This window comes from Pseudorasbora parva, chromosome 3 (assembly GCF_024679245.1).
Source record: "Pseudorasbora parva isolate DD20220531a chromosome 3, ASM2467924v1, whole genome shotgun sequence".
NCBI classification, from domain to species: Eukaryota; Metazoa; Chordata; class Actinopteri; order Cypriniformes; family Gobionidae; genus Pseudorasbora; species Pseudorasbora parva.
In genome coordinates, this window is record NC_090174.1 from 59,917,126 (window position 1) to 59,936,238 (window position 19,113).

The following is a 19,113-nucleotide window of genomic DNA, read 5'->3' on the forward strand; positions in this document are numbered from 1 at the left end:
TCAAGAATTTTTGTGCAGTGCTGAATTTCTTTATGCTGACAAATCCTTTGATTATAACAAAGAAAGTTTAGACATTATAAAAAAAAGATTCATTGTGCAGTCATTTTTATTGATAACAGAGCTTTGTGAGATCGCGTTGAACTGAGATACGAGCGCACTTTGCGCGTATTCTGCCACGCCAAACCACGCAGAAAAAAATATATTTTTACTTGTATGCGGGACAATGCATGTTGCGAGCGGGTCTCTACTTGGAAACACCTCAGGAGCAGTGCTCACGCTGAATGGCACGAAGTGTTGGCTACTACTGGCTATTTAAACTGAGCTGTGTAACTTTTTATATATTAGGTTGACTATTTTATTTTGATAATGAACTGGCTACGATGTCAAGTTTCCAATGCCAGCCATCACAGTTCGCATGTTGTGTGCGCGTGATCGAGGCGCCAGAGGAAACAAATAAAATCTGTAATAGTCATACATAAGAGAAGGACATTATTTAAAATAGCAAAAGTGTTTACTTACATTGTGCTATAAAATAGCCTAAAGAAAAAAGATTTGCTTTCTGTCTTCTGGGTTTCCGTTCCGTGAACTTGTTTGGATGAGCATCGTGCCTCACGATAATGAACCAGTCAGCAGCAACTGTCACACATTTCTTTTCCTTTTTTTTGTGTGTGTTAATCTGTTAATTATATAAGTCAATATATATATTTCATGTATTTATTACTTTTATATAGGCCTATAGAATGATTTTATGTAAAAAAAAATGTAAGCTAACTCCATTTTTCTTAATTGTCCTGGCGACCCATTTTTTAAGTCTTGCGACCCTCGTGTGGTTTGAAAACCACTGGCGTACAGGGTTGATTGATTGAAAACAGTAGCAAAGGTACACTGTAACAGATTTTTATAATTTGAACAGTATTTTACTGTAATATGTATAGTATAATACTGTTAAATGTACCAACAGTATAATACTGTTAATAGCAAAGGCTTATGGGAAAATATGTTTACTACTGTAATTATTCTCTACTGTAAATCGATTACAGTAGCGACAATTCCCGCGAAAAGCTGACCACTGACTTCTTTTTTGAGGAAAGACTCAACAAAATGGTTAGTATTATTCACTGCATGAAAAGTGGGATTTTCGTCAGTAAGCGGCACTGTAGATTGTCGTGGAAGATCAGGTTTACGACTGTACACGGCAGTTTGCAGGCGACACCGAAAACTGCCGTGAATTGTCAGAAATTGACGTGGGCCTTGCTTGGCAGTTGTCCCCCCCAAGACCCCCCTTCCCTTAACTCCAGGGGAGGCTTTAACATGTAAATGAACATGCTGTGAGCTATACAAATGCAAATCAGGGTAGCAGGAGTTTTAACCCATGTGACATTTTTCTAAAAGGTATGAACTTCCTTCTAAGAAAATCTCTTAGATAGATCAGGCTCAGTATAGCCTAATTGTAAAATCTTAAACTTAAGCTTGAATTTATATATTTGATGAAAGTATTCTAGATTATTTATTGTGTGTCATTTGCAATCAGTCCCCGTGAATTCAGTGCGACTCGCAATTGTGACCAATCACCGCAACTTTTACCAATCATTGCGGTCTCCTGCTAATAAGCGGCGTCATACATCAGCAAACTTTATATATCATATATCATTGCCTGTCAAAATTAACGTGTTAACGCAAATTAATTTTAACGGCACTACACACACATATATATGTGTGTGTGTGTGTGTGTGTGTGTGTGTGTGTGTGTGTGTGTGTGTGTGTGTGTATGTATAGGGGTTGACATTAACTTTTTTGCTCACCGGCCACCGTGGCTAGTGGTTTTCCAAAGTTACTAGCCACTCAGCATTTTCACTGGCCACAATTTTGCTGTTTGGAAATTACATTGTATATGTTTAAAGTTGACTTTGGCATATATAAATTACTTGATTTTGAATCATTTTACTTTATTTAGAAGATTTAAAACCCTTTCAAACTTTCAAATGCAGAATGACCCCCCAAATCTTGTATATCAGCTGGGATGTGCAGGTGGGCAAGGGGTGGGCAATATAATAGATTATAATAGAATATAATAGGCTAATATGAGAAAGGTAATATGACAGGCTATGAGTTATTTTAGTTAGGATATATATATATATATATATATATATATATATATATATATATATATATATATATATATATATATATATATATAATTTAAAAAATACCCTAAGCAAATTACAAAAACAATAGTTATTAAAAATAAAATAAAAATTCCGATACTAATACGACACAATGTAATTTATTGAATGTAATTGTCATTGGATACGACTTTCATCGAAAAGAATGTAACAAAATGTGGGCGTGGTCTGTGTTGTGAAATGAAACCACATTAAAATTTCCCTTAAACTGCGTTTGAAACATACAGCAAAGCAGCGACAGGGGAAAACACAGAGCCTGATATTATGCAAACATTTACCAATAATGTGGAAAGCGTTTTAAATCTGTTCAGTGGAAAATCCGCTGTGACGAATCTGTCCTCGTCTAACATCTGCTGTAAATCCAGGTAAAACTAGCTGCGTGCACGCGCCCGTCCCCAGATAACATGATCCCCAGTTGATCCGTAACACCGGCGGGAAGAAACAGCTGAATGCAATCAGTGGGCTATCTCGTCAGCTTGCTCAGTTTGCTGCCGATTTTAACGAGCAGTTAACTTTAGTAATCTCCAGGTTGCTGTCCATAGATGATAGGTTGCTTGCTTTGGAGTCGAAAAACTGTGTGGAAGATACTAACTTTAAGAAGAGAAGACGAGTGCCTAAGAGAAGACCAGTCCTAAGATTGCGGTAAGACTGTTATCTAAGCTAAAGTAAGCTAAAGTAACCTAAAGCAACGCTTTTTAAGTAGCACAAGCTGAAATTAGCCTTGTAAAAGAACAAATGTAAGTTGCTTTATAAAAGTGTTTTCTTTTTCTGGTCATTTTACAGGAAGCAGTACGCCGTCTTCACAACTTCGTCATAACACTCATTTAATTGTTTTCCAGCTGCATGTAAGACATAGAGACAGTACGCAGGAGGTACAAACATCCAGTTCTTGAAAAGCTGTGAAGAGTTCAACTCGGAGTCGATTGAGAAGAAAGAGGGTAAGATTTATTAGATTAGATCCGTTTTTGGTCAGTGTGACTATTTTTCAGGTGCATTTTACGCAGTACATCGCGCAATACTGATTGTCTTTATTGTTTGTTTTTACAGCTGCTACAAGCAAGAAAGAGTGTGTTAGCTGAGGATATGAGGTGGGCCTTTGGAAGTGCGCTACCATAGACCTGATGTCTGATGATGAAGACGGCATCGTTCACGCGGTGTCTGGATGGACTGTTCGCCAAGCTCTGTGCCACGCTGCAATCGAGATTAGAGGCGATTCCAAAGAACAGGGCAACGCACGACAGACGTCTGAAAAAGGACTTAAAACAGACAGAATGGCGCTAGTTACCTACAGCTCTGAAGCGGAAAACAGAGACTTCATGGTGCTGTAGGATTCTGGGCTTCTCGTGAGCTTCCTATTGTTGTGTGGGCAGATCTCAAACATTTTGCATTTGGTTGTGTGTTTGTGTTTGTTCTAATAAAGCTCTTTCTTTGAATAAACTGCACGTCCCTGGCATATTTTCCTTTCCTCAATAAATGAATGTCCTTGATGGTTATAATAGCGTAGTCCATAGGATAACAATGACATGAATATAAAACATAATAGCATATATGAATATATACAATTAAAAAATATGCAAATCATAATTTTATATATATATGTGTGTAAAATAATTATAATTTGGGGGTTTAAATTTATTAATTTATTACCCAGGTTGACCAATAGTAACAGATCTGCCAACCAATCACGAGTGATATTTCTTGTTTCAATGTAGTAGTTTCAACCAATACTGAGTGAGGGAATTCAAGCCATTCCGGCAAGGCGCCGCCCAGAGCTGCTATTCATATGCTAATTAGAGCCATTAGCGCCGGCGCCAGCATGCCTCCGCAAGCTCCACCTACGTCATGGTTCGTTTCCGTCAATATGTGGCACAGACGAACGCGGCGTTCACAGGCTGTAAACTGACGTTAATTGTCGAAAATCAGGGAGATTTCCGGCCGTTTACGGGGACGAAAATCCCACTTTTCATGCAGTGATTTCTGTCCTTATTTTATGTAAAAGTGAGATATTTTCAAATGCATTCACTTATTATCAACAACCTAACATGAACCAGTGCTGCAAATTAAGTGAGTTAAGCAAATTCCTGTCAAGAGCCTTTTTTTCTGCATGTGTGTCAAGTCGGGTGGTAACGGTCGTCCTTGTGATTTACTTCAACAGGGTGAATAAAGTTTTTCATTGACTAATAGTTAGTGAAATATAAAAAAAAAGCTCTTTTAATGTTCCTCTACCTCTTTCATGTAAATTAGCTAAGCAGGAGCAGCAAACTATCTTAAAATACCGAAAGAAAAGTGAGGGGGTCGCACACTGGACACAAAGCTCAGTTTTGAATCTTCTTCTGACAGAAGAGCTGTACAATGGCAATTTGAGGGAACTATAATATAAATTTAATATAAAACCTTGAAATAGCGCTCCATGGTGCGGCAGGATTTTGCCGCAAATTCTTTGGACAAATTCCTGAGTGGCCGCGGACAGGCACCGAATGCCGCCGCTGGTGTGTGTACACTCATTGAATGTGTTCGAACTTCAGCGGCGCGGCGCCAAGCTTCTCGTTCAGTGTGTGAGGTTGTAATCGTTTTTTTATTGACTAATATTTTTCATTGACTAATGACTAACAGCATTTTGAAGTGAATCTGTTGTTTTTGTTTAAAATTTGCTGTTAAAACATTTGGAACATGGGAGGAGTTATTTTCTGGCGGTTACCGTCATCTGTCCTTCGGATGAGACGTTAAACCGAGGTCCCGACTCTCTGTGGTTATTAAAAATCCCAGGATGTCCTTCGATAAAGAGTGGGGGTGTAACCCCGTCATCCTGGCTTAATTTGCCCATTGGCCTCTGTCCATCATGGCCTCCTAATCTTCCCCCTTGTAACTACTCGTTGGTCATTAAACAGTCCACGCTTCTGAAGTACTGATGTCCTTTAGCACTCTTTTATTTGTACATTTGAGACACCGTGAAAACTAAAATGTAAACAAAACAAACAACCACAAATTTTACATATACCCATAAAGACACAAAATCAAACAAAGAAATACATAAGATTAACTCATTTACCGTGTTTGCCTGTAACCAACAGTAGAATCATCAGGAGCCCATGCATATCTCACTTCATGTTTGCCATTCTGTTGACACTAATACTTCCGGGTTAAATAACCCAGGAAGAGTCACATGACCAATCAGTACAACTAAATTAAATCCAATACCACCAGAATTAACTAAATTAATACATGTGCATAAATAAATCACATTTAAATCAAAATACAAAAGGAAAAAATAAACCTTAACCCCCACCAATATTACATACATGTATACACCATACACAGCTGACCTACCAGTGTCAGCTACACTCCCACCAAATGACCCTTGATTTACTTAAAACATATAAATGCACAGTGTCATTTCCAGCTATCACAATACATAAACAATGAAATAAACCCCATAATTCAAAAATCCACATTCTTGGGGGGAAAAAAAACAAAAAAAAAAACACAAAACATTTATACGGCATATGAAATTGATCATAATCACAAAATACCAACTAATACCATTTTAACTCCACTCTACTAATATTATAGGGTGATTGTCTAAATTTGTGCTACAAGAGCTACCAGCTTTTAGATCAGACATTCAATATGATAGGGTGATCGTTTCAATTTTTTGCTACAAGAACTACCAGTTTTTGGATCGGACGTTCAACTTTAGAGGGTTTAATGAGGCGTTCACCCCTTTTTCCCAACTTCTGATCTCCCATCTGAATTTTAACTTTCCGCACCAGTCCATCATCATCCTTGTAAACTTCCAGAACTCTAGCCAACCTCCATTCATTTCGGGGAACTTCCCCTTCCTTCACAATGACAATGTCACCCATTTGCACATTCCGTCTTGGTGTGTGCCACCTTTGCCTGAGGGAGATGTTAGCAAGATATTCTATCCTCCATCTACTCCAAAACTGTTCACTCAAAAACTGTACTTGCCGCCATCGTCTCTTCGCATAAAGATCTTCCTTAACAAATGCACCTGGTGGAGGAAGTGGGACAGATGACTTCATGGTGAGCAGGTGGTTAGGGGTTAAAGGCTCTAGACTTGTGGGATCACTGAGACCATCTACTGTCAATGGACGGTTGTTAACTATAGACATAGCTTCATAAAAGAATGTACGTAAAGAAGCATCATTTAGTCTCCCAGCATTTTGTGCCAAAACGGATCCCATTACACTCCTGACAGTTCGAATCTGCCGCTCCCAAACACCTCCGGCATGACTTGAACTAGGTGTATTCAGACAAAAATCACACTGCTTAGTCGCCAGATATTCTGCCACTCTTTCTTTACTCACTTCTTTTAATGCTTTTGTAAGGGTGGATCGCCTACAGTGGTTCTGACTGCAGGGTTGCCGAACGACTAAAGAAACGTTATCAGCGTGATGGTAGAAAACTGTACATTTCTTGTCTATAACCACCCACTGCAACTTATACCAACGACGGAAATAAGCGCAGTTACAATAGCAAAATATGTGGGAGAGCGTTGCTTTAATGTGACTATATTGTATTGCAATAGGGAGCACTTCAAAGTCAATACCAAACCAAAACTAGTTAGCAAATCATTTCTAATTGAAAGAATTTAATGACAAAATCCGGTTATGGTTACACTTAAAATAGTTACAAAATAGATAAATGAGATGATAAAACTTATACCATTAATCGTACCCAGCATGTGTAGAATGTTACCTGAGAGATAGGGAGAGATAGAGAGAGATAGAAAGATAGAAAGAGAGAGAAAAAGAGAAGAGCCAAAGAAGGCCCTAGAAGAGACAGCCAGAGAAAAAGAGAAAAGACCTCCAGAGGAAGAAGACCCAGAGAAAAGAGAGAAGACCCTCAGAGCAAGAAGACCTCGAGCAACAGTTGTAATCTTCTTTTATACATCCCTTGACCATGTGACTGAAACCCTGAGACATTCAAACTGACCAGTCAGACCAGACTTCCCCCACTGTACTACAGGTGTGGCACCATTTGGCCTACAGGCCCTAAACATCTCTTTGTCTTTAGGAATCCCAAACAGCCCCACTGATAAGAGAGAGGGGGGTGAAACACAGTAAAACAAATGTCTTTGTTCAAAGAAAAATATCAAATATCTTTGAATATTTTAGATTCTTTCAGTCCTCCCATGGCACCTTTGGCCACGCTCATAAAGTGTCCAGAGGTGACACAGAACACAAAGACATTCTTCCAGTTGTGTGTAGATGTCATCTTCAGACTTGTCGTCCAGAAATGTTCCAAAAGCAGTTTGCCAGTTCGGTCTTTGTTCTCATTGCAGTCCTGCAAAGGGAAGGCTCCATCAAATGGTGTTGCATCCTTCTTTGATATGCAAAACGTCCATTGAATACCTCACACCTCGAGAGAACAGTCACTGAAGGTTAGAGCAAAAGCTTGTCCCTCTTCCTGAGGACACAGGATGTGAACTTGTCCAGCAGGGATCCTGTGATTAAAAGAACATATAGCACCACAAAAAGCAAAAGCATACATGGCATTTGTCATTGGTCAGAAGTTTGATATGGTCAGATTAAAATGGTCTCTGGCAATAAGCCCTTAAATCGATATACTTAATAAAGTGGTCAAGGTTGAGAATAAAAGAAGATCTCACAAGCTCTTACATTGTTTCTGGAAACATTAAAAATAATTTACATTATAACAAAACAACAATCATTGCTGGTTTTAAACCCTTTTTTCATGAAGAGTATCAACAAAGTATTCAGTGTAACCAAATACAGAGATTCAATTGAATGGATGTCCTAAAACATTGTTCCAAGTCAAATGGACAAAATTCAAATAATCAAAAAAGTTCAAAATCAAAAACATTGTTCCAAGTCAAATGGACAAAATTCAAATAATCAAAAAAGTTCAAAATCAAAAACATTGTTGCAAGTCAAATGGACAAAATTCAAATGATCAAATAAGTTTCAGAAATGTTTCAAATCAAATTCATTGTTACAATACAATGATAAAATAAATGTTTGCACTTAGGTAAGAATGAGAAATACTAACGTAAATTTTGATATTTAACTTGGTGAGACAAATAACGAACTGAATTAGTAAATCAAAGAAAAACAAAACAAACAATAACTGGAAGAAATTCACAGTTATAATACAGTCTAGATGTAAATAATTTTTATGAGGCAGATGTAGATTTGACTTTGTGTGTGAAGATCAAATCTATGTGAATGCATTTAGCTGTGGCTATGTGTGAATCATGCCCCAAACATGGTGAGGAGGGTTTACAATTGTGATGTAAATTTGGTCCTGTTGAACAGGCAGCCAGCTGAGAATGTGAGTGAGGTGTGGTTGGCTCAACATCTCCCCCCACCAATGTTTGTGTTAGAGGGCATGATAAAGTGCAGTGACTGAATCCTGCTGTGATGAAAGCATTTTCATGGTTAATGCAATTGTAAATTACACTGTAGCCAAAATGGCAATTCTATGCTCCTGTACATGGTTTTACTTCAGCTATATGGAAAATAGCAGAGTTTTCCACTTAGGAGACAAACAAATTCAACATAGAAACACATGAAACTTGAAATTGCTTTACAATTCTCAAGTATTAAAGTTCTTCCAATTTTCACAAGATACCTGGTCTAGAATGCATAGCATCTACAACCTTTATCCTAAGTGTTTCATACAACACTTACAGTAAAGCAATCATGTGTTTTAAAGAATAAACTTAACGAGTCTATGTGTATTTATTAACACAAACAACTATAATGTGTGTTCAATGCGCACAATGCGTTAATACAATTACAAATTTGAAAATACAAACAGGATCATTGCAATTTGGATGTTTAACTATTAAACTCATTGCTATGAGGCTGCTAGCCCACTAGCCAGTGAGGTTAATAGTTGAAGGCCTTGCATAAACAATGCAGTTAACTCACTGAGAGTTTTACCTGCAAATGAGCGATAGTCTTTGCCCTTAGAAAGGAATTTCCTATCTTTCTGAAAGTAAGGCGGAGGTCGACCTCGGCCCAGTGACCAGCATTTTACCTCTGAATGGCCTATTTTCTGACAGGAACTGCAAAACCTGTTCTCTTTGCCATAGGTTTGTCTGCTATGTTCTCCTGGAGTTGGAGGATTTTTATGACTCTCTAATGCTTGAACACGAAGCGTACTGGTACATGACTCTGCGCTATTGCGGTGCTGCATCACCTTAAGAACTGAAATAGGCACATTTCCTTGAGTTGCACATGCATTTTCTGAACTAAACGTTTCAGATTCATTAGAGCAAGTCACCTCATCTAAGAAGTGAACATGCGTTTTAGTCCAATCGCTGTTAAGCGTTTTGGAGATGGACTTTTTAGCTATTAGCTTAGCCTTGAGATCTGCAATGGTCTCCTTGTGATTTTTACACTTCTCAGTCAGGGCTAACTGATCAGCTAGTAATTTATCTAGCTGTGCTTGAAGATATTGAATCTTTGCCTCAGACTTTTCTGCTTCAGCATTTTTAGAATCAATTGCTTTACATTTATCCTCTAGACTTGATAATAGAAATGGTGTCACAACATTATGTAGCCTTTTACAACTTATGAAGTTTAAAGCCTCAATTATTTCACCATGTTTTGATTTTTTTTGGTGTTTGCCAATTATGTCCCACCAATTAAGCATTTTATCATCTGAACTATTGATTCCAATATCCTCTTTCTTAAGTTTGGACAAGGTAGGCTCAACTTTTTCGCTCCATAAAGCAAACAATATCTTACTTTTATCAAAAATGTTCCCTTCCATCCCGAGGTGATATTCTGAATATTCTCGGATTGTACAGTAATGGGACTATTGAAGCCGTTTAAAACCTTCTTCTTGGATGAAGTTCTGTTTCATGCAATTCATAAACAATGAAAACAGACTTACCCAATCCTTAGTCAGAAGGCCAGCTTTAATCCAAACAAGATCAATTGTGGAAAAATGTCCTCATTCTGATGAATTTCAGAAAATTCACTGCAAGGGATCCCGGGTTTTGGCACCATCTGTAAGGGTGGATCCCGGGTTTTCGGCACCATCTGTAAGGGTGGATCGCCTACAGTGGTTCTGACTGCAGGGTTGCCGAACGACTAAAGAAACGTTATCAGCGTGATGGTAGAAAACTGTACATTTCTTGTCTATAACCACCCACTGCAAATTATACCAACGACGGAAATAAGCGCAGTTACAATAGCAAAATATGTGGGAGAGCGTTGCTTTAATGTGACTATATTGTATTGCAATAGGGAGCACTTCAAAGTCAATACCAAACCAAAACTAGTTAGCAAATCATTTCTAATTGAAAGAATTTAATGACAAAATCCGGTTATGGTTACACTTAAAATAGTTACAAAATAGATAAATGAGATGATAAAACTTATACCATTAATCGTACCCAGCATGTGTAGAATGTTACCTGAGAGATAGGGAGAGATAGAGAGAGATAGAAAGATAGAAAGAGAGAGAAAAAGAGAAGAGCCAAAGAAGGCCCTAGAAGAGACAGCCAGAGAAAAAGAGAAAAGACCTCCAGAGGAAGAAGACCCAGAGAAAAGAGAGAAGACCGTCAGAGCAAGAAGACCTCGAGCAACAGTTGTAATCTTCTTTTATACATCCCTTGACCATGTGACTGAAACCCTGAGACATTCAAACTGACCAGTCAGACCAGACTTCCCCCACTGTACTACAGGTGTGGCACCATTTGGCCTACAGGCCCTAAACATCTCTTTGTCTTTAGGAATCCCAAACAGCCCCACTGATAAGAGAGAGGGGGGTGAAACACAGTAAAACAAATGTCTTTGTTCAAAGAAAAATATCAAATATCTTTGAATATTTTAGATTCTTTCACTTTCTTCAACTCACTCTTTGCCCCTATGAAGTTAGATCCTTGGTCTGATCTGATGTGTCTAACAGCTCCACGAATGGCTATAAAACATCATAAAGCATTGATGAATGCATCCGTTGTCATATCTTCCAACATCTCTATATGGACAGCTCTGGAACAAAGACAGGTAAAAAGGAGACCATATCGTTTATATACCTTGCGACCTTGTTTGGTGTAAAATGGACCAAAACAGTCCATGCCACAATAAGTAAATGGCGGAGGGGGATCAGTACGATCACGAGGCAAATCCGCCATCCGTTGTTGTTCTGGTGGCCTACGAGCTCTCCTACAAGGAACACACTGCCGTATGTACTGGGCTACTACCTTGCTGCCACCGATAATCCAAAAGCCATTGGCTCGCAGTTCATTCAGAGTCTGCCCCCTGCCTTGATGTTGAATTTTTTGATGATAGTGAGCAAGAATAAGGGATGTGATGACACCATTCCTTGGAAGGATTGCTGGATTTCGCAATTCAAGAGACGCAGATGCCCTCCTCAATCGTCCTCCCACCCTCATTATCAGAGGTGTCAAGTAACGAAGTACAAATACTTCGTTACCTTACTTAAGTAGAAATTTTGGGTATCTATACTTTACTGGAGTAATTATTTTTCGGCCTACTTTTTACTTCTACTCCTTACATTTTCAGGCAATTATCTGTACTTTCTACTCCTTACTTTTTAAAAATAGCCTCGTTACTCCTCTTTCATTTCATCTTGTTTAAAAAAAAAAAAAAAACTATGCAGATAAATCGCGTCATCCGGATAGTGTGAATTTGATTGTGGTTGGATGAGAAGTGTAAACATACCATTCCAACACCCTATTGGTTACTACGTGATCCATCGAGCCTGCACATGACTCAAAGCACAAATCACACACGGTGTTGCCAGATTGGGCGGGTTCCAGCGGACGAGCACGCACTTTCAGTCAATCAGCGATCAGCAGCAGTCGCGCTCATTCATGACAGCCAGGTTTTTAGCGGGATAACTCGTCGTAGATGTACTACATATTCAAGTGATGCTATGCTAAAGTGGCATACCGGTACATACAGTATATTTATATACTCAAGCCGTTTCTACAGTAAGGAGTGGTAGAGTGAACCAACTCTCAAACGTGGATTACACCTGTGACTCGACGACTCTTTATAAATATAATCATGATTCCTGTCCATCATATACACACTCAGGACATCTGCAACTAGCAACCCCAACAGCTGCTGAAAGAGGTTTGAATCAATGATGTGAATGAATCAATCAGTTTTGACTGGGGTAAGTGCATGTTCTATGAACTTCACAAGTGTACTGTAGTTTTGTCAGAGCAAAGCTAAGCGCATTGTTGTTATTTTTTTTTGTCGGCGGATTATTGTACAGTATCAATGAATTACGCATTGTGGCAGTGGTGTGCATGGGCATAGATTACGGGACGTGTCCCCCTCACTTTTAATAAAATGTATTTTCGTCCCCCGCACTTTTACTGGGTCTCACTGATTCTAGTCGACCCGCTCCGAGCGGGATTCGAACCGGGGTTAGCCTGCGCGGCGGCGGACAAGTTAACAGGGACGCTAAAAACAGCCTTCTCTAATCTCGGTTGATAGCGCGCTCCACGCGTCACGGTCAAATGTATTTACATAGAAACCAATGTGAATACATCAAGATTTAAATTCAGAGACAAAAAATAATCTATGCATGACCTGTCATTTTATTCGCATCTAAATATGAGGAGGGCGCTCTCATAGAAAGTCCAAAAGTGTATTCGTAGAAGTAATATACCGTCACGCTGGATCTACAGCTGAAGGAAAACAATCGTTATGAGAAATGAAACGTGACGACGACAATCAGACGATTGCGACAATATGCTTTATGTGTGTTTTTCAAGCCATCTCAATGTAGCCTATTTATTGACAATAAAGTATCATATGAATAATGCAGCTTTTTTAATGTTTAGTAGGCTATCTTCTGCTCACCACGGCTGCATTTATTTAATCAAAAATAGTTAAACAGTAATATTGTGAAATATTATTACAAATTAAAACAGCTTTTTTTCCTATGTGAATATATAGTAATGTATTCCTGTGATCAAAGCTGAGTTTATCATTACTCCAGTCTTCGGTGTCACATGATCCTTCACTAATCACTCTCAGATGATGATTTTATAATCAAGAAACATTTATGATTATTATCTGTGTTGAAAACAGTTGTGCTGCTTAAAAATGTTGTGGAAACCATGATACATTTTATTTTTCAGGATTTTTTGATGAATAGAAAGTTCAATTGACAGCTTTTATTTGCATTTATTAAATAAATTATCTTTTATAATATAAAAAATATCACTTGTGATCAATTGAATGCATGTCTGATCAATAAAAGTATTTATTTATCTCTTTTTTAAATTGTACCACAAATGTTTAGATGGCTTCCACAAATATTAAGCAGCACCATGAGCAGCACAACTGATAATAATCATAACTGTGTTGATCATCAAATGCTCATATGAGAATGATCAGTGAAGGATCATGTGACACTGGATGATGATAAATTCAGGAATAAATTACACTTCACTATATATTCACATAGAGAACAGCTGGTTTATATATATTATGTAAATATCATATATATATATATATATATATATATATATATATATATATATATATATATATATATATATATATATATATTTTTACTTTGCATAAAATCTATGGAGACTTAATGCACACGTGTTTGTAGTAAACCAATCATAAAATTGGCATAAAATATAGGAGAAAAATATTATAGATATTAGAGGTTATTGTTCAGCAGTGTATTTGATATTTTACCAAATTAAAAGCAAGAGATGCGATAAATTATATCGGTCAAAAAAAAAAAATGGTATTACGACATTTCTCTCCCCCTCACTCCTGAAAAGATGGCTACGCCCCAGGTGGTGTGTTTTAACGTATGAAATGCCTGTTAATTATGTGCTTTTTCTGAACTCTTATATTGGGCACTGTTTGCACTTTTACATTTACATTTACATTTATGCATTTAGCAGACGCTTTTATCCAAAGCGACTTACAACTCAGGAGAACAGGAAGCGATCCGTCAAGAAGAGGCAACGAAACACAAAAAGTGCCCTAAATACTAAGATTTGTACTCTGCTTAGAGTAGCAAAGACCAGAAAAGGAAAGAAGAAAGGAGAAATAGAGGGGGAATTTTTTTTTTTTTTTTTTTTTTTTTTTTTTTTTTATGTAAGATTAAGTGCTCATGGAAGAGATGAGTTTTTACCTGTCTTTTAAACGAAGTGAGTGATTCTGTTGTGCGTATGGAGGACGGAAGGTCGTTCCACCAACCCGGAACAATGAAAGAAAAAGTTCGAGAGAGGGATTTCATGCCTCTCTGTGATGGTACCACAAGCCTTCGCTCATTAGCTGAGCGAAGGCTTCTGGTGGGTGTGTAGACGCGTAGGAGTGAGTCGAAGTATGCGGGTGCTGCGCTTGTGGAAGATCCATAAGCAAGAGTCAGGGCTTTGAATTTGATCCGGGCAGCGAGTGGTAGCCAATGCAGAGAGATGAATAGAGGTGTGACATGAGCCCTTTTGGGCTCATTGAATACAAGACGTGCTGCAGCGTTCTGGATCATTTGCAGCGGTTTGATTGCACAAGATGGAAGTCCAGCCAGAAGCGCGTTGCAATAGTCAAGTCTAGAAATGACCAGGGCTTGGACAAGAAGCTGTGTTGCATGCTCCGTAAGGAACGGTCTGATTTTCCTGATATTGTGCAATGCAAACCTGCATGACCGAGCCGTCTTCGAGATGTGGTCTTTGAAGGACAGCTGGTCATCAAAGATTACTCCAAGATTTCTGACCGACCCCGAAGGAGTAATCAGAGATGAACCTAGCTGGATGGTAAAATCGTGTTGTATGGTGGGGTTAGCAGGGAAAACAAGCAGCTCAGTCTTTGCCAGATTGAGCTGCAGGTGATGTTTTTTCATCCATGCCGAGATGTCCGCCAGACAGTTTGAGATTCGTGCAGCTACTGTGGGATCATCTGGTTGAAATGAGAGGTAGAGCTGTGTGTCATCAGCATAGCAATGATAAGAGAGACCATGTGCCTGAATGATGGGTCCCAGTGATGTAGTGTAAATGGAGAAGAGGAGAGGTCCAAGCACTGAGCCCTGAGGAACCCCCGTGGTCAGTTGATGTGTTTTGGATACCTCTCCTCTCCAGGCAACCTTAAAAGACCTACCTGTGAGATAGGACTCAAACCAGTGGAGTGGAGTCCCTGTGATGCCCAGTGATGAGAGGGTGGACAGAAGAATCTGATGATTCACAGTGTCAAAGGCAGCAGACAGATCAAGGAGGATGAGGACTGATGATTTGGATGCAGCTTTAGCCAGCCGCAGGGCTTCAGTAACTGACAGTAATGCCGTCTCAGTTGAGTGGTCCTTTTTGAAGCCTGACTGGTTTACGTCCAGTTGATTAGTCTGTGAGAGGAAAGATGAGACCTGGTTGAAAACAACTCTTTCAAGTGTTTTTGCAATGAATGGTAGGAGAGAAACAGGTCTGTAGTTCTCTACAAGTGATGTGTCTAATGTGGGTTTTTTAAGCAGTGGGGTTACCCGAGCCTGCTTGAATGTGGTGGGGAAGATGCCGGTGGAGAGAGATGTGTTGATGATGTGTGTGAGTGCTGGTAAGAGTGTAGGGGAGATGGCTTGTAGGAGATGTGAGGGGATGGGATCTAGAGGGCAGGTAGTGGGATGGCTGGAGAGGAGAAGCTTAGATACTTCGTCCTCAGTGAGTGTAGAGAAGGAGGAGAGAAGATGTTTGGCTGTGGAAGTGGCTGATTCAAAAGTGTGTCTGTGTGGAGGTGTGAACTGACTGCTGATGAGTGTGGTTTTGTTTGTGAAAAAATTGGCAAGATCGTCTGCAGAAAGAGAGGTGGTGGGAGGTGGTGGAGGGGGACAGAGGAGAGAGGTGAAAGTTCTGAAAAGTGTGCGTGAGTCTGAGGTGCTGTTGATTTTGTTGTGAGATATGCGGATTTAGCTGTATGGACGTCCTGTGAGAAGGAAATGAGCAAAGATTGGTACTTACTCAGGTCAGATGGGTCGTTTGATTTGCGCCATTTTCTCTCTGCTGCCCTAAGTTTGGTCCGGTGTTCACGAAGAACATCAGATAACCAAGGGTTAGAGGGAGTAGCGCGAGCTGGCCTAGAAGACAGAGGGCAGATAGTATCTAGACAAGTGGTTAAAGTGGAGCATAAAGTGTCTGTTGCAGTGTTGACGTCCATAGAGGAGAATTGTGTGGGTGACGGAAGAGAGGATGATACAACGGAGGAGAGGTGAGAGGGAGAAAGAGAACGCAGGTTTCGTCTGAAACTAACTGGTAGAGGAGGTGGAAGCATAAGAGTAGTGAGATGTATATTAAATGTGATGAAGTAGTGATCCGAGAAGTGTAAGGGTTTGACCAAAGTGTTTTCTGTAGTGCAGTTGCGTATGTAGATGAGGTCAAGTTGGTTGCCAGATTTGTGTGTGTGTGAGGTAGTAAGAAGTTTGAGATCGAATGAGGATAGAAGGGAGTGAAAATCTGTAGCATACGGTTTGTCCAGGTGGATGTTGAAATCACCAAGGATTACAAGTGGGCTGCCATCCTCAGGGAATGAGGACAGCAGCACATCTAGTTCCTCAACAAAGGTGCCCAATTGACCTGGAGGGCGGTAAATGACTACAAGATGGATTTTAGCAGGAGCTGTAACTGTAATAGCATGGTATTCAAATGAGATGTTATTACAGAGAGAGGTGTGGGTTGAGTATTTCCAATTGTTTGTGATAAGGAAACCTGTGCCTCCACCTCTGCCAGTGTGGCGAGGGGTGTGTGAGAAGGAGAAATTGTTAGAGAGAGCAGCAGGAGTTGCTGAGTCTTCTGGACGGATCCAGGTCTCAGTCAAGGCCAAGATATTCAGATTGGAATGAGTGGCGAAGGCTGGAATGAAGTCAGCTTTGTTTACAGCTGACTGACAATTCCATAGACCCAGAGAAAAGGAGGGAGGTATTTTAGTAGAGGAAGGAATAAGACGCAGATTAGCAGTGTTGCGCTGCCGTCTGCGTCTGATAGTGGAGCGAGGGGTAGAAATAGTGGGTATGTATTGAAAGCACATTGTGAGAAGAGAGAGAGAAGGAGAAAGAGGATAGAGAAATAAATAAATACTTAAGTGCGTTCTCGGTGTTCGTTCTACGGTGGAGTCGATCGTAGGTCGAGTCGAAAAAGATGTCTTTACACTTGTCGGTCTTCACACGAGGCGGCTGAACACGAGGGCTGAACGCTCCCGCTGACGCTACCGCGACAGCGCTGACACGCTTATTAAATACACACTGATCACTGTTTGAGGGATAGCAGGTGTGGACGCTTTTATAATTATCCCAAAGATTAATCAACGCAACGGTCTGCCAACGACTCAAATCGAAACCAAACTATCACTCACTACCTGTGCTAAAAGCCAACAATTATTATTTAATAACGGCTGGTGATTGCGTACAGCGCGCTTCAAACTGCCCTGGTTAAAGTGCAATTTGTGAGTAGCTCACGGAACAAAGTTATGAATAAAAAGAATAAGTGCAGAAACGAAAATGTATCTACCTTCTAGTAATTAAAACACCAAGCAATACAGCAAATATAGAGTATTTCGGATAGACTTACTTGCGATTCGAGCTCCTTCTCTGACCGACGCGCTTCTCCTAATGGCCGGCTAACTTGCTCGGCTTTAAATATACAGTCCGCCCTTATAATTATCCCAAAGATTAATCAACGCAACGGTCTGCCAACGACTCAAATCGAAACCAAACTATCACTCACTACCTGTGCTAAAAGCCAACAATTATTATTTAATAACGGCTGGTGATTGCGTACAGCGCGCTTCAAACTGCCCTGGTTAAAGTGCAATTTGTGAGTAGCTCACGGAACAAAGTTATGAATAAAAAGAATAAGTGCAGAAACGAAAATGTATCTACCTTCTAGTAATTAAAACACCAAGCAATACAGCAAATACAGAGTATTTCGGATAGACTTACTTGCGATTCGAGCTCCTTCTCTGACCGACGCGCTTCTCCTAATGGCCGGCTAACTTGCTCGGCTTTAAATATACAGTCCGCCCTTATAATTATCCCAAAGATTAATCAACGCAACGGTCTGCCAACGACTCAAATCGAAACCAAACTATCACTCACTACCTGTGCTAAAAGCCAACAATTATTATTTAATAACGGCTGGTGATTGCGTACAGCGCGCTTCAAACTGCCCTGGTTAAAGTGCAATTTGTGAGTAGCTCACGGAACAAAGTTATGAATAAAAAGAATAAGTGCAGAAACGAAAATGTATCTACCTTCTAGTAATTAAAACACCAAGCAATACAGCAAATACAGAGTATTTCGGATAGACTTACTTGCGATTCGAGCTCCTTCTCTGACCGACGCGCTTCTCCTAATTGAATAAGCCACTTAAAGTGGGGGAGTGGGCTGGTTTTGTTGAGCTTTGAGCCCTGCACAGGCCCTGCACAATCCTATGACACACTCCTGCAGTCATTAAAATAGTTCAGCTTTGTTTCTAATGTCCAAGTAGTTATATTTCGTTTAGTTTCTTTATTAAAGTTAATTTAGAAAAATGTTTGGATCATTTGTTTGTTTTTTTTGTTTTTTTAAAGTGACAACCAAGCAGTCAGCGGCCGACAGGGGTATGAGTTTAGGGGTGTAAAAAAAGTCAGGGCCCGTAGGGCTTTAAAGTGTCGACCCAATCTGGCAACACTGATCACACATGTAGCCTAAATTTACATTCCAATAAAGGTTATTGATAACATTACTTATAGGCAACTAGTCATCATATCTTCCGCTTCAGGAAACACATGTTAATGCTCAGCAGTACACATAATGGCATATTTCCATTGTACTAAAATGCATTCATCTTCAATGGGTATATATGCGGCTGAAACAGGTAGCCAGTGCCTCCCAAATTTTTCAACATTAACATTTTAATATAACATTATAGTCATTATGGCCTTTAGAAAAGTGTTTTTGAGGTGGGGTAGTGCGC

At 39.6% G+C, this 19,113-nt stretch overlaps 1 protein-coding gene and 1 long non-coding RNA gene across 3 annotated transcripts; one reads left to right on the plus strand and one right to left on the minus strand.

Annotated features, from left to right (window-relative positions):
• The first annotated feature begins 2,164 nt into the window (after nucleotides 1–2,164).
• On the plus strand, nucleotides 2,165–3,480 carry LOC137072096 (uncharacterized). The gene is made up of 3 exons (XR_010904624.1): nucleotides 2,165–2,825; nucleotides 2,967–3,121; nucleotides 3,231–3,480. It is a non-coding gene; the product is annotated as an uncharacterized lncRNA (long non-coding RNA).
• Nucleotides 3,481–14,290: 10,810 nt separating this feature from the next.
• On the minus strand, nucleotides 14,291–17,694 carry LOC137072097 (uncharacterized). Of its 2 annotated transcripts, XR_010904625.1 has the most exons (3): nucleotides 16,126–17,694; nucleotides 15,281–15,518; nucleotides 14,291–15,082 (listed from the first exon to the last, which is right to left on the minus strand). XR_010904625.1 is itself a non-coding variant. In XM_067440313.1 (2 exons), exons 1-2 carry the CDS (start codon nucleotides 17,186–17,188, stop codon nucleotides 15,514–15,516), a joined length of 1,068 nt encoding a protein of 355 aa, XP_067296414.1. In that variant the 5' UTR covers nucleotides 17,189–17,694; the 3' UTR covers nucleotides 14,291–15,513. The 2 variants fall into 2 exon arrangements, 1 of the variants encoding a protein (XP_067296414.1); XM_067440313.1 differs by having other exon boundaries at nucleotides 14,291–15,518.
• Between the last annotated feature and the right edge of the window lie 1,419 nt (nucleotides 17,695–19,113).

Coding starts and splice junctions, on each gene's coding strand:
- LOC137072097 (XM_067440313.1), bottom strand. CDS start 17,188: ATGTGCTTTCAATACATACCCACTATTTCTACCCCTCGCTCCACTATC.